Source organism: Podarcis liolepis (genome assembly GCF_965112155.1).
Source record: "Podarcis liolepis genome assembly, chromosome: 16".
NCBI classification, from domain to species: domain Eukaryota; kingdom Metazoa; phylum Chordata; class Lepidosauria; order Squamata; family Lacertidae; genus Podarcis; species Podarcis liolepis.
The window spans coordinates 27,285,321-27,305,251 of NC_139567.1; the positions used below are offsets into that span (position 1 = coordinate 27,285,321).

The 19,931-nt window shown below is 47.1% G+C and overlaps 1 protein-coding gene and 1 long non-coding RNA gene across 2 annotated transcripts in view; one reads left to right on the forward strand and one right to left on the reverse strand.

Annotated features, from left to right (window-relative positions):
* The window catches only part of LOC310695334, a 524,598-nt gene that overhangs the window by 417,069 nt on the left and 87,598 nt on the right, over nucleotides 1-19,931 (forward strand). The gene's annotated exons all lie outside the window — the stretch shown is intronic.
* The window catches only part of ADAMTS15 (ADAM metallopeptidase with thrombospondin type 1 motif 15), a 42,432-nt gene continuing 23,636 nt past the window's right edge, over nucleotides 1,136-19,931 (reverse strand). Inside the window, exons 3-8 of the mRNA XM_083479126.1 lie at nucleotides 15,095-15,262; nucleotides 11,841-12,124; nucleotides 9,576-9,753; nucleotides 7,922-8,103; nucleotides 6,643-6,818; nucleotides 1,136-5,360 (exon numbers count right to left, since the gene is read on the reverse strand). Of these exons, the coding sequence (XP_083335252.1) occupies nucleotides 4,580-5,360; nucleotides 6,643-6,818; nucleotides 7,922-8,103; nucleotides 9,576-9,753; nucleotides 11,841-12,124; nucleotides 15,095-15,262 (1,769 nt within the window). The 3' untranslated portion in view covers nucleotides 1,136-4,579. The remainder of the gene's footprint in view (nucleotides 5,361-6,642; nucleotides 6,819-7,921; nucleotides 8,104-9,575; nucleotides 9,754-11,840; nucleotides 12,125-15,094; nucleotides 15,263-19,931) is intronic.

Consider the following 19,931-nt stretch of genomic DNA (forward strand, 5'->3'; position numbering starts at 1 on the left):
CAGCATGTAAAAACCACAGGGCTAATGTTTATGGGGACAGAATTATGCCAGCATGTAACTCCAGTGCTTCAAAGACTGTGCAGGCTACCCACACTACTGGGACAGATTCAAGTTCTTATATTGATTTGTAAGACCCTTAACAATTTGGGCTCAGTATACCTCAAGGGCAACGCAATCCCTTATATCCCTTCTTGGTCACTGTTAGTGGTCCCACAGTACAGATGCAGGTGGCGCTGTGGTCTAAACCACTGAGCCTCGTGGGCTTGTCGATTAGAAGGTCAGCGGTTCTAATCTGCGTGTTGGTGGTGAGCTCCCATTGCTCTGTCCCAGCTCCTGCCAACCTAGTTGTTTGAAAGCATACCGGTGCAAGTAGATAAAGAGGTACCACTGCAGCAGGAAGGTAAATGGTGTTTCTGTGTGCTCTTGTTTCCGTCACAGTGTCCCATTGCGCCAGAAGCCACATGACTCAGAAAAGCCTGTCTATGGACAATCTCTGGTTCCCTCGGCCTTTGACTGGACTTAATCATCCAGGGGTCCTTTACCTTCTTTTTAGTGGTCCCCCATGGCTCAGACGCACAACCCATATCCACCGGAAGCCATGCACGTTCAGTCTTGTGGGTCCAATTTAGTGCAACTCCCAGCCAGCTCAAGCTGTTGAACTTCCAGTGCCCACTGAAGACATATATTATTCCACCAAACATTTTAATCGAAGTTACAGTGTTGGACTAGGATCTAGGTGAGACCAAGGTTCAAATCCTCACCCCCTTGGCCATGATGGTCACTGGCTGACCCGGGGCCAATCCTTGCCTCCCAGCCTTACCCTACCTCATAGGGTTGTTGTGGGGATTTTTAAAGGGGGGGGGAGAAAACCATGTGCTTCACCTTGAACCCCTTGGAGGAAAAGGTGGGGTAGAAATGTAATGAATAAATAAATATTCATTAAGGTAAAGATTTTTACCTTTTCTATAGTGTGTGTCATGCACACCGCTTGTAGGGTATCAGAATATACAGTATAGATAAATAGAATACAAACCTTTTGAAATCTGAAAGTTCGTAATATAGATTATAGAAGATGCAATGTGCCCTTCTGTGATTATATGTGCACCAGGACCCAAAAAACTGTGCAACAGCCAGATTGTTTAAATACTTAACAGTTTTATTTTAGGTTTGCTATCCACACACAAACAGCAGAGACCAACACATAGTATACATGGTATACACAAAGCAGCCAGTACAATAGGCATTTCCATCCTTTTGCTGTATATCTTGCAAAAGAATCATATCTTTAACAAAAATTAAAAGCCCCTCCCTTCCCAAACACACTGCAATGGGCAAGGATGTCAGTGCTGCATAGTTGATGGAAACCAACTGTTTTGATAAAGGGACGCCTCTGAAGCCATCAAAGGCTGGATTACTAGGCATGGCAGAAGACAACAGTTTAAAAAAAAAAAACCAACACAAATTAAAATGCATTTTCAGAAAAGTCAGAAAGTCAGTTTGAAGTCTGTACAAGTCACAGATGTGATATCTGCATTACAGAATTAAGAGCACATCCTTCTGTCTCCCCCAGAGAGCTGTAGTTCTGCAAAAGGGTGAGATTTCTATTCGAGACTCCTCCACACCAAACTACACCATTGCAAGTAAATTTGCAAGGTGTACTAACCCATCATACCACATGTAACTCTGCTACTCCTTTGTGGTTCTTTTCCTTACTCTTCACTGGCAGACAGGCAAGCAACTACTTGCAAGCCTGGTAAAACTGATATAAATGCAATGTACACCTGTGGTGTACAAAGACCTAAAGCCTAAGGTAAGGTACATGTGGCTTCTCAATGTTATTGGCCCCCTATCTGTGATTATCCTTGGCCACTGGCTAAGCTGGCTGGGACTGATAGAGTCCATCAACATCTGGAGTACTACAGGTTCCCCATCTCTGTCATCTAGAGCTGTACTAATATGTTTTGACAAGTGTAACTGGTTGCCCGCAGGGACAGCCAGGTCTAGAATTTTGAGGGCCTAGCTCTAGAACTTTGGCCACATGGTGCTTTTAGAGAAGAATGTCAACTGGGACCATTTTGCCCCACCCAGTGACTTTCCCAATGTCCTCCATGTTGTAAATATAGATATATCTATCAACCTGATACCTTCACAATTTTTTTCTTCTCACCATCTATAGAAGAAAATAAATAAACCCAGAGGTTCTGATCCCATTCTCAAGTTTTTGAATATCGCTGCAGATCTCTGTTTCAATGGAATACACCAAGCGTGTGAGGACAAGCAGAATATCAGGCCCAGCGACCTGAATTCACAACCTCTCTTAATATATAATTCCATTTTACAACCTTGTAAACAATCAGTTAAGGAAGAAGTGGGAATGCCACTGTTTTTAGTCAACAGAAATCCCCATCCCCAAATACCATAGAATCAGCACCATTTTGAAATCAAGAGTGCCTCTATTTGCTACATGTGGCAGAGAAACAAACAAAATGGAAGGGACTCTATCAAGATGATGAAGGGTATGGAAATGAAGCCTTATGAGGAACACTCCCATGAGGGAGTTGAGCATGTTTAACTTGGAGGTGACTGAGAGGTGATATGATAGCCATCTTCAAATATCTAAACAGCTATCACATGGGAGAGGGAGGCAGCTAATTTTCTGCTGCTCCAGAGAGGAGGACCTGAACCAGTTGATTCAAATGATAAGAAAGGTGATTCCAACTAAACCTCTGGTGCTAAGAGCTGTTCAGCAGTGGAATGGGCCACCTGGGAACATGGTGGATTCTCCTTCATTGAAGGTTCTTAAACAGAGGTGGAGGTGGGGTTATCTGTCAGGGATCCTTTCACTGTGGTTGCTGCATTGCAGCAGGCTGGACTAGATGAACCACTCTGCAATGCTATGAAAGCTATTAACCACCTTACATCCAATGAAAATAACTTGGAGAGAAAGGTGGTGTTGATTCACCCATTTGCAGACACATGAAAAGGCACTAGCAAAGTTGAACTGAAGGGCATAGGGACTGTAAGACATGGGTGGGCAAAAGGCAGGTTGACTGGGAGATCTCTGGCTGATTTGCTGTTTAACAGCAGCAACATTTTTTTATTGGGGGGGGGGGACTGCCATTCCCTAGAATTTCAAACCAGGGCTTCTCCCAGTCCAATTTGGAGTTGCCAGGGATTGAACCTGGGACCTTCCGCATGCCAAGCAGATGCTCTACCACTAAGCTATGGCCTCTCGTCTCATGGTGGGAACAAGCACGCGATTCTCACTATAAGGGAACAACCATAGCATTCCAGCCTGGAGAGTTAAAGACGAAAACCTTAAGGTGCAATATCACACTAATAAGCTCCAGATATCAGAAGTGGAGTAATGGGGACCACCTCTTCAGTATATCCTTAGTATAATGGTTGACTTAGCCCCAGGCATCCACCTGACCGTATGATTTCCCCCTTCCCTGCAAATTGTTCAAGTAGCACACAAGGATGGCTGCAGGAAACTCAATTTGGCCCTTAAAGATTTTTCATGCACAGTACAAAGTCAGCTTGGCAAATATCCAGAGCACTTCAGAGAAAGAGGCATTCAGATTCACAGGTATTTTGCAGAGGCTTACTGCAATCTCTGGAAATACTCATAATACAGCAATGAATTTGGAAGAGGTGTGGCTTATGAATAACTCCTAAGAAGAGAAGAGAAGAATCTGGGTTTTCTCACTCCCTTGTGCATGTGTTGGAGAGATAAAAAGCCCCCTCAAACTGCTATAGGGGTTGTTCCAAGGGAAATAGTCAACAAACAAATGGTTTACTTCAACCAAGAAAGACAAAAAAGAATAGAAAAAGAGGTCAAGCACCATTTAAACCTACACGTTTGGCCCGTAAACATGAACAGAAGTAAAGCAACCCATCCATCGTCAGCCCTGCACAGAAGCCGGAAAGCAACAAGGGGATGGGAATTTCTAGAGACCCACAACGCATCAGGGCTGGTCGGCCTTGGAGGTACCTTACTGTACCGGTTGGAAAGCCTTGCATTTTGCTGTGGGTGCAATGGTAATCCCTTATGGTCCTTTACAATGGGAGGGTGTTGGGGTGATGGGTCCCCAATAGGAGATGACCCCTTTGTATTTCGGAATAGGCTGGGGCCATGACTCTAAGGAACGGCCGCCATTGTCTCTGGTCCATCTTGGACGGCAATTTCTCTCAATCTCCGATCTTGCCTTTCTACTTCATGACTGCAGGTTGTGCCATACGAGGCAGAGATTGGGTGGTTTGGCAGCTTCGAGGTAGTTGTTTATTCCTGCTTCACCACAGAGCGCCCAAATCGTCAAACCCTCCTACTCAGCCCTTTCTCATTGGCACTCTCCCTTGCTTGCTCTCATTCTCTCTCTCTTTCGGCCCATTCAGAATCCTTTATTTCGTCCAAATGCACTATGTAACTGATCCCCTCCACTCAATCAACTCCCTTTTCCCTCCTTCCCTCCCCCCGGAGGCTATTTTTGTTTCTTTTTTTTTATACTTTCAGCCACTTGATCGTCAAGAGCCAGAATTATGCTCATTAGGCCTTGGTCAATACGAGGGTCCAGCCCGGTCAGCACGGCCTCAGGGTGCAAAAGTCCAGCTCCTGGGGCTTCTTCCTGAGGTTGCAGCGGTCGCGGGGCAGCAGGACAGCCCCCCTGCCCATGCACTTCAGCATGCGTCGCTTGAAACCCCGGCCACATGTTTTCGAGCACGGCGACCAGGAGGAGGCCTCCCACACCGGGCAGGGGTCCCCACATATCCTGATGTCAGTGGGCCGCTGAGTGGCATCACATGCAGAGGCCGCCTGGCCAAGGGCATCGCGACACTGCACCATGCGCTTCTGCAGCCCATTGCCACAGGTGACCGAGCAGTCTTCCCAGCTGGTGGTGGCCCACTTGTAAGAGGGGCGTTTGTAATCCGGTCTGCCGGGATCGAGGCGGTTGGAGAGGGTGAGGATACTGTTGGTGAGGACCGGCGGGCGCTTCCCATCTTTGCGGTATGAGGACTTGTCCTCCCTGCTTTCTTTGGGCAAGTAGAAAGAGTATCGGACGCGAGGCGGGGTCATCTTCCCCACGGACAACACTTCCACCGTCAATGGTTCCTGGATGGGCATAAAGGCTTGGAGGCTCTCCACAGCTGTCCCGGTTCCACTGTAGCGCAACACACTCCCCTTGACCATCAGGTCCCTCTCTACTGCTGAGACGATGAAATGCCCGTTCAAGAGGTATTTGCCGTGCCCGTTTTTCACAGCCAGGTAGTTGTCATCACTGACCAAGCCCTTGTAGCCCCGCTGCCGGATGTCAATGCTGGAAGCTCCAGCTGGGATGAGCACCACAAAGTTGTAGCCATGCCTGGATGAGAGGGGGGGATTAGATGTGATACAAGTTAGCAAGTTTGCACATCATAGGGCTTGCATAGAGTGCAGAACTCAGTCTCAGGATACCTCAGGATGGAAGTTTATGAGCCAGTTGGGCCAAGAATTAGCAACCGCATCCTCAAGCAGTTGATGGGAAGACTACATCCTAGCACCACCACCACCACCCCAGGCCTGCTGTGAGCCTTTGGTGTCAGGAGGCTGCCATCAAACATTTAGAGCACTATGATACTACTTTAAACAGTCATGACTCCTTCCCACCCAAAGTTTCCTGAGAACTGTCCTTAGTTAATGGTGCTGAGAGTTGTTCGGAGACCCCGTCACAGATCTGCCATTCCCAGAGTGGTTTAACAATCATTCCCTCTTTGCAGGGAACTCTGGGAACTGCAACTCTGGGAGGGAAATAGGGGTTTCATAAAAATTCCTAGCAAACCACATCTCCCAGAATTCCCTGAGGGAAGCCATGACTGTTTAAAGTAGTATCATAGCACATTAAATGTATAGTATGACTGTCATTCTAGGGCATTGTGGGAAATTTAAATGGAGGCTCACCTTCCAGTGCTAATCAGAGGGCCACTGCCTGCCCTCCAAGAGCCCCATAAGAGGGCATCAGCTGAAACTGGCCTTGAAACCAGCATTTCCATTCTAAACTAGATGCCGTTAGTCATTCTGCAACATAAATTGTGCCCTCTCTAAGAAAGTTTAAAATAAACATACAGAAGATGTCTTGAGCTGGGCAGCAATAGTAGCCAATGTGGCTTTGCAACTCCCACCATCCCTGACTGGATGCAGCTGGTGGGAATTGGAGTCCAACAGCATCTCCCCACCACCACCACCCCACTCTAAATGTTGATGCTTATTCTCCATTATTCCAATCTAGCCTCCTATGGACTGGATCAGACATTTGTTGGGTGTAGCTCTGTAATGTCTACAGAAAGCCCCCCAGGATCTCAAGCAGGGCTCTTTCCCAACACTTTTCCACAGCTCAGGGACAGAGCATCTGCTTTGCATGCAGAAGGTCTCAGATTCAGTCCCTGGCATCTCTGGGTAGGGCTTGGACAGGTGCTGCCAGTCAGTGTTGACATCCCTGAGCTAGATGGACCTATGGTGAGACGTAACATAAGGTGGTTTTCTACACTGCATGTCAGAGATCTGACCTCGGGCTTTCTGGACGCAAACTGGGTGCTGCCGCACTTAGCTGTGTCTGCATTCCTCTCCATGGAAGCAGGCAGAGGTTTTTAAAAAAGAAGCTCACTCACATGGGTTTGGTGAACAAGCCAGAGACCTTCTTGCAGGTCTTGTTGTCTCCGCCACACACGCCACATTTGTCATACTTCTTTTTGGAGCCCAGTCTCCCATCGCATCCAGCCTTGATACATTTGCCCTGGACGCACAGCGAGGTGGAATCTGGAGAACATGGCGTGCCATCCACCACCTGGGCAGATAAAAGTACGTACTTATTCGTGCAACAACTAGTTAAACAGGAGGCAGTAGTGGCCACCAACCTAGGTACTACCTAGTACTAGCCATGCTCTACTTCCTGGTTGGGGGCACCAATGCTTCTGAAGACCAGTTGCTGGAAATCACAGGAGGGGAGAGAGCTCTTGTGCTCTGGTCCTACATGTGGGTTTCCCACAGACATCTGGTTGGAAGGCAGGTATGCTATTATACTCCCCTTGAAAGAATGGCACCATGACCAGAACTAGTCCTGAACAATAGCAGAACACAATGCACACTTGTACTGGAATGCAGAATGCCGATCTTCCACCCATGAAGATGGAATGGTTTGGGACACACCCTTTATGTTGTGTTTGCATTCCACTCCAGCTGTACCAAATGTGTGGGGTGAAGGATTGCTAGGTTGTAGGTAAGGTAAAGGTAAAGGTACCCCTGACTATTAGGTCCAGTCGGAAACGACTCTGGGGTTGTGCGCTCATCTTGCTCTATAGGCCGAGGGAGCTGGCATTTGACTGCAGACAGCTTCCGGGTCATGTGGCCAGCATGACTAAGCCACTTCTGGTGAACCAGAGCAGCGCACGGAAATGCCGTTTACCTCCCCGCCGGAGCAGTACCTATTTATCTACTCGCACTTTGACATGCTTTCGAACTGCTAGTGGGCAGGAGCTGGGACCGAACAACGGGAGCTCACCCCGTTGCGGGGATTCGAACCGCTGACCTTCTGATTGGCAAGCCCTAGGCTCTGTGGTTTAGACCACAGTGCATGATTCACGCTAATCCAGATTACGATCCACATCATTCAGGTGATTCCAGAGCATCTCCATTTAGCTCAACGGGGGGAAATTTATTTCTATTTCAAGTAACATTTAATTAAAACAACTTCATATGTTCTTTCTCTGATGACAGTTCTTTCCAGTTATTAATTCTCATTGGTTCTTAGTTGAAAGTTTGCAGAAACACATTATCGCTGATTAAATTTTGCACTGCATATAATTCCCCTTCTGCAAACAGCCATTGCCCCCACATCGGCCTTCCTCTCCCAATTTACCAAAGAGACCACGGTTTGGGATCCCAACTCACCTTAGGAGCCAAGACGTAGAAGTACCCGGTTCCATTCGCTCTGCAGATCAGCTTACACTTGTCGCGAGGAGACACTCCGGAATACTTGGGGACCCAGGAGACTGTGGCCGTGAGCCGGTTTGTGCTGTGGTTGTAGCCATTGAAAGCCTCACACTGTTCTTCCCGAAAGCTCTTCCCGGGGACTGTGTGAAAACAATTTCATGCAGTTAAAAAAAGAAAAAGAAACAACCCTTTGGGGCTGATTCACACATGCAAACAAGTTATCAGGTTATGCCATCATGTAGCGACTCTCCGCTGAGTGTCAGAGCCATCCCCAGTGTTTGACCTGCCATGTCTATTTCACACATGCTCACGATAGTAGGCAGTGGTTGAGAAAAATCTTTGAGGCCTGTGGCCCTCCAGATGTGGTTGAACTACAATACTCATCATCTCTGGCTATTGCTATTGCTATTGCTATTGCTTGCTTGGGCTGATGGGAGCTGGAGTTGTCCAAAGGAACATAGGAAGCTTGCCTTATATTAACTCAGATTGTTGGTCTATTGGGTTTAGTATTGCCTACACGGCTCTCCAGGGTTCAGACAGAAGTGTTTCCAGCCCAGCCTGGAGTCCATTGTTTTGAAGAAGTGGCCATTGTTTTGAAGAAGGCAGGTCACTTTGCTGCATGCATTATATGGTGCAGGTTACACTTGAAGGAGGGCCAAAGTCTCATAAAAGAAGCATGTCGTATAAATGAGTTTACATAGGCAGAGCAGGGATACAAGAACCTGTTGCCCTCCAGGTGCAGTTGGATTCCAGCTCTCATCAGTCCCAGAGAGCGTGGCCCAATGGTCAGAGTCTGGTATTTAAGGTACAGTTTGGAATGACTGCAGGGGACCAACAAAGTACAGTGGTGCCTTGGGTTACATACGCTTCAGGTTACAGACTCCGCTAACCCAGAAATAGTGCTTCAGGATGAGAACAAAAATCGTGCTCCAGAGCGCGGCAGCAGGAGGAGGTCCCATTAGCTAAAGTGGTGCTTCAGGTTAAGAACAGTTTCAGGTTAAGAGCGGACCTCTGGAACGAATTAAGTACTCAACCCGAGGTACCACTGTACTGAGTTTTGACATTGTTATAATTCGGCTACTGTTGGGGGAATATTGGAAAACTAATAAAAATTTATGTGGAAAAAATAGCACTGAGTTTCATTTCCCATATATTTTTAATATGAGAAATCATATACTATATGTTTGCTTTTACTGTATCCTGCTCTTGTGATTTATTTCCCCCCAGAAGTCTCTCATCCAGGATTTGCCTGTCTCATCATCTGCTTAGATTCATCGGTGCTTCAGCCTCAGATATTTATTAATTATTATTATTATTACTGAATCACTCTTCTTCAAACATAGCACAGGGCAATGTACAACAAAATTAAAAAGTAATTAAAACAACTGCAAAATGAAAATATGCATAAAGCAACAGTCACAAATGTTCAGTCCACACATTGCTGTCCAGTGACAGGCATTGTCAATCATTTGGTGGTGGTGGCAGCAGAAGCTGGTGCAGGTGGCAAGAAGATGCTCCGAAACCATTCACTGGCTCCACCCAAGCTGCAGCCTCAGGTGGTCTCAGACCATTCGCTGGCTCTCAGCCAGGCCCACCCCTTTGCAAAGCTCACCTGAATCAGAGCAGGGGTCCAGACTGCAGGAGCGGTACTTCACTCTCACTCCTTCGCAGTACTTCCCTTCGTTGGCAGGGGGCGGGTTGTTGCATTCCCGCTTTGCCAGCTGGACTCCTCCGCCACAGGTCCGAGAGCACTGGCCATAGGGCGCCCATTTCCCCCAGTTGCCATCCACCTGCCAAGGCACACCGCAGAGAGGCAGACGTGAAACCCACAGCCAATACCACAGCTTAATTATATTCATCACATTTCTACTTAGAATTTTTCACTAGCCTTGATAACAACAACAACAACAACAACAACAACAACAACAACAACAACAACAACAACAACAACAACATGAACTTTGTATGCCATGGTTTGCTCAAGCCATGTTAAGCAAGAAAAGGCTATCTTTTGAGCATGTGCAAAACACCCTTCTATGTAGTCAGTAGCTTCAATAATATTATCTCCTGCTCTGCAAGCAAAGGACAAGAAAGCAAGCCAGCAAGCAATTAATCAAGTCAGTTGCTCATGCAGTGCCCAACAATTCAATCTTGCATTGCATTGATGGGTAACCTGTGGCCCCCTTCAGATGTCAGACTCCAACTCCCAACAGACACAGCCAGCACAACCAATGACCAGGGGATGATGGGAGTTGTAGTCTAGCAACACCTGGAGAGCCACAGGTTCCCCATCCCTGGTCCAGATATGGCCACACTTGTAGATGACATGACATGCAGTGCTGTTTTTCTTGAAAAAGAGGTGCCAGAACTCATCATGAACACCTGACAGGTGCCGGAACTGAGTGAAAAAGCCCTGATGACATGCAATTATGAAAATTCATTATGTAATTAAATCAATATGTAATTAATTTAATCCCTTGTGATGGGCTAAAATAGTACTCTGGTACTCTGGATGATGGTGCTGGTGCAGTCATTGTACAGTGGTACCTTGGTTTATGAACTTAATCCGTTCCGGAAGTCCGTTCTTAAACCAAAGCGTTCTTAAACCAAGGCATGCTTTCCCATAGGAGCAGGGGACTCAATTTACAAATGGAACACACTCAACAGGAAGCAGAACATGTTCTGCTTCCAAGGCAAAGTTCACAAACCAAAATACCTACTTCCGGGTTTGCAGTGTTCTTAATCCAAGTTGTTCATAAACTAAGCTGTTCTTAAACCAACGTACCACTGTAAAAGTCTGCAGATGGCAAGCATCCTCTCCAGTAGCACCCCTTCTTCCTCACACAAGAGGCAATGCCTCTTCTGATGCCTGCCTGCTAAGGCACAAGCATGCAACACTGCTTTCTGCTCGGAAGCTGTTTTTATTCCAATGCAAATGTGATCAATTGATCCATCGACCAATCCACTTCAACCTTAATTGTGTGCCCCTCCAACAAAAATCAGGCACATGCAACGTGGAGCAAGGATTGAGATCAGCACTGCACAAATTGCAATCTGCTCTCGCTGCTAAGCATCCCAAACATACAATGGCAAAAAAATAAAAAAATAAAAATCAGTGGAAAGAAAAGGGATAGGTTTCTAGCATCACTACCTCTGGGGAACCCCTTCATGCAGAACTTGTGAACTCCTTGATTCTGTGCAAGCATGCAGTTAATACTGGGTGGAGAATTCAGCGTTTTGAGAAGCTCAGCTTTTAGGGTTTGTTTGTTTTTGTTTGTTTGTTTGTTTGTTTGTTTAAAGCAAGTTTCTAGCTGTTACGCCTGTAAAAGAGGAAGCGTGTCAGTGATGGCCAGTGAAATCTCAGAAGCCTGTCAAAGATTCAAATTCTCTAAAGCCCTCGGTTTAGTCAATGGAAGAGGTTAAAATGTGTTTCACACATCTGTTTCGTTTACATGATTTAGAGCTTCGTAACACATAAGTCTAGACCAGGGGTCAGCAAACTTTTTCAGCAGGGGGCCGGTCCACTGTCCCTCAGACCTTGTGGGGGGCCGGACTATATTCTGAAGGGGAAAAAATGAACAAATTCCTATGCCCCGGAAATAACCTAGAGATGCATTTTAAATAAAGTCACACATTCTACTCATGTAAAAACACCAGGCAGGCCCCACAAATAACCCAGAGATGCATTTTAAATAAAAAGGACACATTCTACTCATGTAAAAACACGCTGATTCCCAGACTGTCCGCAGGCCAGATTTAAAAGGCGATTGGGCCGGATCTGGCCCCCGGGACTTAGTTTGCCTACCCAGGTCTAGACCTCCACAGATATCAGCCCTCCCCAAACCACATCCTCAGTACGGAGCCAACAGGTACTCACCCGGTACTTACTGATGTTATGCCTCTCGACACAGACACCCTTCAGGCAGAACCTCCCTTCTCCACAGCTGGTGCCATCTGCCCAAGGGAAATGGCGCGTCTGGCACATGATGTGTCCCCGTGCCTTCCCTGTGCACCACAGCTTGGTGCAATACTGCATGTATGGGCAGGGCTTGGAGCCCGTGCCAAAGGCCAGCTCACACTGCTGGTTGAGGTTGTAGTTGGAACCAGGGAGGTCTTCAGGCAGTGGGATGGGCTTGGTGGGTTCATCCAAGAGGCAGTCGCCTGGAAGAGGGAGGAAGAGGAGGGGAACAGGGAGGGAGTCAGCAAAAGAGAGACTTCACAGATTTTGACAGCTTCCCCAAGAAAATAAGTTACCACGTTCCTAAACAGTCTGGCTTTATGCCGAACTCTGCTAACGCCTGCACACAGCTCCATTGGATGTATGTCGCAGATGTCGTACAGAACGGCTCCCAGAGGGACTGTACAGAAAATCAGATCACTTTCAACATGATTATGAGACCTGCGGTATATAAATTCAACAAATAATGACGATGTTGATGATGATGATCAAGGGCACTGCTCTATACTACCTTGGTCAGAATACCTGAACACCTGAAATACTATGTCCTGTTCTGGCGCCACAGTTTAAGAAGGATGTTGACAAGCTGGAAGCTGTGCAGAGGAGGGTGACCAAGATGGTCAAGGGTCTGGAAACTGGATATGTTTAGCCTGGATGAGAGGAGATATGTATAGCCATATTCCGATATCTCAAAGGCCGTCATGTGGAGGATGAAGCAAGCTTGTTTTCTCCTGCTCTGGAGGCTAGGACCTGAAGCAATGTATTCAAGTTACAAGAAAGGAGATTCTGGCTAAACATCAGGAAGAACTTTCTGACAGTAAGAGCTGTTCAGCAGCAGAATGGACTCCGTCAGAAGGTTGTGGACTTTCCTTCCTTGGAGGTTGATAAGCAGAGGGTCCCTTCCAACTCTGCAATTCTATGAAAAGAAGCCAGTGAGACATTCAAGACCAGTGAATGTAAGTCAAAGGCTTTGTATCCAAATATGGCAAGTGGCTAATCTGTGGCCCTTCAGATGCTTTTGGACTCCAGCTCCCATCAACCCCAGCCAGCCTGGCCAGTGGCCAGGAGTGGTGGGAATTGCATCTGGAGGTTCCCCAGCTCTGCTCTGTGGGTGTCATTCCAGGATGTGGTCTCAAGTCACATGAAACTAAGGCGGGGGTTCCCACATGAGGAACCACCTAAGAACTCTAGGAACCTCTCCTTGAATTCCAGGAAAGATGAGCTACAAAGGAAATAAATTAAGTGCATTTTAAAGGTGACAGTCCATATGGAACTTGCAGTCTCAGTCGAGGGAACTCTGCCCTAAATTGCAATACTAGCGCAAATAAATAGATTGCTCAATCCAGAGACGGCCAGTTCCATCTTGGGATGAGTCTGTTTCTAAAAAAAAAAAAGGCCCTGATTTGTTTTTATTTTTTTAAATGGCAAACCTCGCATCGTCAAGAAGAAGTTTTGGGATTGTATGTCTCTCTGATGCAACAAAGTCTCACGTTTTGAATCATCATCTACAAAATGGAGGTGGTACAGACCTCGAAGGACTATACCATCTTACACCTGCAAACATGAATCGGAGCTGGCAGGGAAAGAGTCAGGGGAACCAGCTCCCCATTCCCACTCACATGGACCAAAGCCCAGTAAGGCCTTCCTTCCAGGAGCAGGTAAGACCTTCCTTTACTGCAGCGCTTTCAACCAACTGGGTCTGCTAAAAGGCTTTCCCCCATCTGCTGATTGTTTACTTGTCCATTTTACTTTTATAACATTTAAAAAATAAATAAATAGATTATTAGTTGATCTGTTGTTTCTGACTTGCAGTATTATATAGTATACTGCTATGGACATCTGTATTGGAAGGGGGTGTAAAAATCTCACGAATTAAATTAATATAGGAAGGCTTCAAAAACCAGTGAAACAGAACTTCAGCTGAGCTGTCGTAACACAATTCTGGTAACACAGCTGTTTCAAGCAGCATTCAGGTTTTACATTTTTAAAGACTTGCAGCCCTCCCGGTATAAACTGTTTAACAAAGCCAGAGGAGCAGGCCAAGTCATCTGGGTCAGTGCTTGATGACTCCAACCTTGGAGGCAGTTGGAGTGAAGCCTCTCTGACAACCCTTGCTCTCTAGGCCCATCATTTGCTGAGGCCTCATGCCTCACACTCATTAAAAGCAGAGCCACACCACCATTTTGACTGCACAATAACATGGTAGTGATGTACAGAACTCACTGGAGAAGTTCCCCTAACCTTGATAAAAGGTTTTGATTGACCGGCGATGTCTCAGATGTTTTTTCTCAAGCAAGCACCTTCAGATTCACTTTAGGCAAAATCCTTTGGCAATTCTAAGCCCAGGTCCCAGCAACTTTGTGCAATAAATAAAGGCTTCCTTCACCAGCTCTTCGATCCCCAGCAGTGCTGGCAAGGGACAAAGGATGGCACGCAAAGTGTACTGTTTGACCAACAATACACATTCATATTTTCTGTGGGCCAAAGTCTGTAGAGATCTGCAGAACCTTACTGAAATGGTTGGGTGCTCCACCTGAGCAGGAGACTTCAAAATCCATGGGGGGCTTTACCTGAGGAGGAACCTCCAATATCCACCTTAAAATTACACTTTGGGCAAAATTCAGCGGCAGCTCTATAGAAAGGTAGTGCCTTATATGTCAATCTTCCCGGCAGCTTCTGACCAAATGGTGGTCTGGAGGAAGGAGGCAGGGAGAGACTTGCACTCATATCAAATGCCATGACTGGATGACAACCAAGAGGCAAGGAGGACTCAGTTCACTGGCGGTGGAAGAATACAAATGCTGCACTCAGTAGCCTCCATATGTTTTCTCTTCATAAGCTCCAGCCTTCATTATTGCCAGGAAGAAGAATGGGAACTGCAGAGCAGAAGCTTTTGCCTAACCAATCTCCTTGGTCTTCCAGACATGCCATTCCATTGCTATTCTTCAGGCCTGGAAGAATGCTCCTATAAGCTCCCCTTTGCCTCCATGTTTGTGACTGAAACTATTTAGCATTTGCTGCTATGGATGCCCAGCAAATTTCAAAGTAAGGTACCTCCTAATTCTGGCTAGCTTTGACAACAAAGCAATACACAGGGTGGCACCCAGTCCTGGCATCCAAATGCCTCCTTCGCTTGCCCCTTTTCACCTACCTACTCCCTATCCCCTGCTCACCATGTCCGCTGTCCAGGAAGTCAGTGATGATGGCAGCGCTGCAAGCCGACCAAGGGCTGATGCGGTCAATCTGGATAAGAGTGGGAGACATCATGTGGTTGGTCCTCAGCCTTCCAAAGACCTCCTCACAGACCTTCACGTTGTCATGGGGCATGTTGAACACGTGTCCTAGAAGGAGAAACAGTTGTCGTTTGAAAACCACAGAGAATATTTCCAACAGCCTTTGGACAACAAAGTTCACAGTGAACCAAGGTGTCCAACCAATCACCTCTCCAATGATTTCATGGGGGGCTGAGTATGGAATCTAAATTATTTGGTCAGCCATAGGGATGGAAGGATCTGGCAATTTCAGTTCTCTCTGTTTCTCATGTTTCCGTTCTTAAATTCCCACGCTTCTACGGCAAGTTGCATTTTTTTAAACTTAAAAAAATATTATTACATTTTAGTGCAAATGTCTCCTAATAAACATTTATTTATTTATTTATTTATTTATTTAAAATGTCAAAGTGGGGTACAGCATGTTAAAATCAATCAATCAATAAAACATTAGCCAGGTGATGTTCCTCCAACCTCATGAGGAGCCTCTTCAATGGGGCTGGTGAGTGTGGGCCCAGCCCCCTAGGTCAGGAGGAAAGGGCCTTGCAGGGAGCGGCCTTCACGCCTCACAGCTGGGCAGTGTTCCTCCAGCCTCAAACATATTTTTTGTATGCAATTTTGAACACAGTTTGCCTGCACTTTTGCATGCTATTTTCACTAATATATTCCTATTTAAGCACACTTCCTTTAAATATATGTGTTTTTGTAAACACTGTTTGGTTGGGGAACTGCATCATAAAATCCAGATGAGTGCATATTTTGAAGGATGTCTGTGTTTCGGTTTTCATATTGTTTCAGAGCATGTGAATTGAATAGATTTGGCTTTAAATGTAAACTGTATCAATTTGCTCCTCCATCCCTAAAAAGGTAAAGGTAAAGGGACCCCTGCCCATTAGGTCCAGTCATGACCGACTCTGGGGTTGTGGCGCTCATCTCGCTTTATTGGCCGAGGGAGCCGGCGTCCCTAGTCAGTCACCAAACTCCATACAGAAATTCGCTGTGAGTTTGCACTTCAGACTGATGATAGCAGACGTTGGAGAGGCACCCAGCACATTCCAGGGCCACTGCCACCCTAAACCTAGGAGTGGAAGGAGACCAAGTCATTCCAGGGGCATTATTTGCAAAGGCAGCAAAAAGCCTTTAGGAAAAGAAACAGGGAGGATAGATCAGTTTCTCCTCATATAATGCTTTTCAGTAATGTATGCATTTATACGAACACTTTACAGCAATATATGCATTTTGAATGTATTGCTTTCCTGGCGAGCTGCATTGCAAGATTCAGAGAAGTGCAAATGTCAAAGGATGGCTCTGTTTTGGTTTGTGTATGAATTGGGACAAAGCAGATCAGGGAGGGTCATCTTTCACTTGGAACTGAATCCAATTTCTCTCCAGCCTGACCAAAGGTGGGTCACAACAGCAGCCCTATAACCATAAAGACAGACTGTAGGGAATTAAGAAGTGGGTCCCCAAACACATGTGTGGGCAAAAGGTGGGTCCTGGGTCTGCAAAGGTTGAGCACAATTAGACTACAGTAGTCTACATTGTGGGATATTTACACTGCAGTCAAACCAACAATGCATGTTTGCTAGATAGGCACATGATAGGAGCTGAACCTCAGAGTTTTCCTGTAAGTCTGCTAGAGAGGACTCTGAGAGCCACTCTCACGGTGCCCTGACAGCGGGAGGGTGTAGCCGTGTAGCCACATATTACACATCCTTAAAATTTCATGCAGGGGTCTCTGCCAACCCTACTGGAAATTGCACCTGGCACCTTCTGCATGCAAGGCTGATGCTGTACCATTGAGCTATGATCCTTAGACACGAGAGATGCCAGAAAGCCACTGCCCATCATGGTAAACAATACTAGGCTAATATAACATTCAGAACAAGGCAGCTTCAGGTGTTCATTGACGTTCCTTGAAGCTTCCCATCACACACCCCAGATCAGATTTCCCCAAGCCTGTCCAGGATGCTCATTGCACAACCCCTTTCGACTTGCATCTTGCGGCGGATGCCTGCACAATGTCTGGTCAAACACAGCTCATCAACAGCGTACTGCGGCCCACAAGGGGCTTGATAAACCTCTCCTCTTTGTCCTGGATGCGTGGGCTAGCAGAAAACAGTCTGAAGAGCAGCGCCAATGGCTTGGCAGGCCCCCGAACACACAGCTGGTAGACTGTGGCTTGGCCTGGTGGGTCACAAGTGGTGTCTTCGCTTCTTCCGTCACCCTCCCTGCATAATCCATAAAAGAGGCATCTTGGTTGCTCCTGGGACTCCCGGCTCTTTGCAAAAGCCTGCAAGTAAAGCCTTTGCTCTGTTGGATCCGCTTCCTGGCTCTGCGTTGTTTCTCGCTTCTCGCATTCTAATCAGATTGCCCCCCAAAGGCAGGGGGAAAGCTACACCAGATGCGTGTAACCCTGCCAGGGTCAAGCCTGCAAGCCAGCCACATCCTGGCCAAGGTTCACACCATCTGCTTTGTGTGTGGACACTCGCCCTTGCAGAAGGCAGGAGGAGGAAACCTGAGAATCCGAGGGAGGAGAGGGGGAGACAAGAAATGATTTCCTCCTTCCAACTCCCCAGCTACCTGGAGAGGAAGGTCCTGCCACAACTGCCCATTTCCCCTGGACGTCTGAAAGCAGATGCCTCCTATGATTGGAAAAGCTGTTAAAATCAGGGCTACATTGTTTTGTTTTGTTTAAAAAAACCAAACCCACAAACCCCTCTAAATCTGACACTTGCCAAAACCTTAACATTAAAACCAGGCATCAAACTTGAAATGTGAAGATTTGATTCATCCTGCAGGCACCTGCATCCCTGGGCATCTGTGTTAAACATACAAATACGTTCGTGGGGAAGGACCAGAACTCAGTGGCAGAGCATCTGCTGGGCATGCTGAAGGTTCCAGGTTTGGTCCTCAATGGCACCTCCGGGTAAAGGTGGGAGAGACTCCCCTGCCTGAAGAGCTGCTTGCAATACTAAGCTAGATGGACCAATAGTCTGACTCGGTATAAGTCAGATTCCTGTGCCTTACTGGACCAGCATCCTGTTTTCTGCAGTAGGTGAATTGATGGCTTTGGGAACACAATGAGCAGGGCCTGAAGGCAATAGCCCCTTCCTGCTGTCAGTGGCATAACATGGGTTGCCAGTGCCAGGGGCATGGCAGGGGTGGGTAGCAGGGAACAAAACAGAGCACGCATGTGCATTCAACTGTGCATCACCCAGGAGACTGAAGCCAAGGAAATAAGAAAAGAAGAGTAATTCTGTTGTCTGGGGAGGTCACTTGCTGGTTCACTGGTTTTCAACAGAGCTCTTGAAGTGCACAGCTGTATTGAGGCAGCACCGGCTGTTGAAATTGTGCACTCCTAAGAATTTTGTGCCTGGGGCAACCGCTCTTGTGCCCCCTCACTATGTCACTGCCTGCTGTTGCTCCCCATCAACTGATATTCTGTGGCCCCTGATCTTGGAGGATTGCATACTGCCATCATGGCAAGCAGCCATTGGCAGGCTTTCCCTCCATGATTTTCCTCCCTAATCCCTCTTTTAAGCCACCCAGACAACTGGGCATCACCACCCACAACCTTGTGGGCAGCAGATTCCACAAATGAGTTATGCACTGTAGTGGGAAGATGAACTTCCTTTTGCCTGCTTCTGCATCTCCCGCTGTTCAGCTTTATTAGGTGACTCCCAGTTCTAGTATTCTGAGAGAGGGAGGAAAACTGCCTCTCAGTCCTCCACACTAGAGATAGGGAATCCTTTTTCAGCCTGAGGGCCACAACCCCTCATGGGGAAGCTTCCAAGGACCACATGCCCTTGGATGACCACCAACCTGGGTAGATTTAAGAGAGAATTGGAAAAATTAATGGAGGAGGAGAGGGCTATTGATGATTACTAGCCACTATGGCTGTGTCCTGCCTCTACAGCTGGAGGAAGCGATGCTTCTGTGTACTTGCTGCTGGAAACCACAGGAGAGGAGAGTTCTCTTGCTTGTGAGTTTCCCTTTATGGCATCTGGTTGGCCACTGTGAGAAACAGGATGCTATTATAGATGGGTCATTGGCCTGATCCATCCCAGGCTCTTCTTATGCCCATGGTGTCCAGAGACAAAAGTGGGCAGGGCAAGAGATGTGGCTTTTCCGCTTTGTACAGTATGCTCCAGTATGCGCAAGAGACCGAGGTTTCTATAGAGCAAACAGTCAGGCAATGTGGCTTCATGCATCCAGGCTTCCAGCAGGAGCATAACTTCCACTTACCAGAACAGGGCAGGGTGGTGAGATCCAGGCAACGAAGTGTGCCACTCCATCCTGACTGCCAGCCTGCCCCACCCCATCCTGGTAATAGCGCTGATGCTTCAGGGAGGCTGCCGCCATCATGGCGTCACGGTATCATGCCAGCCACTCCTGATCCTCAGACATGTCTCTCCATCCTCCATCGAGGCAACAAAGAGGTGTTATCACCAGCCAGGTGCTGTTAAGAACACAAGAATAGCCTGCTGGATCGAGCCAATTGTCCTTCTCTAGGTGTGGCTCAGAGACAGTCCCAAGACCAGGTGGAGAAGCCTAGAGGGCCCACATCCAAATCCCTGCTCTAAACCATACATAATTTTATAAACTTAGATACAACCCACGGCCGGGAGGCAACCTGAACCAAGGGCTGCTCATTTGCACAGCTGAACATGTGTGAACCAGCCCATTCCCACCAGGGAAATCTGATTCCTGGCAGTTCCATTTCTGGCTGTTCAAATCA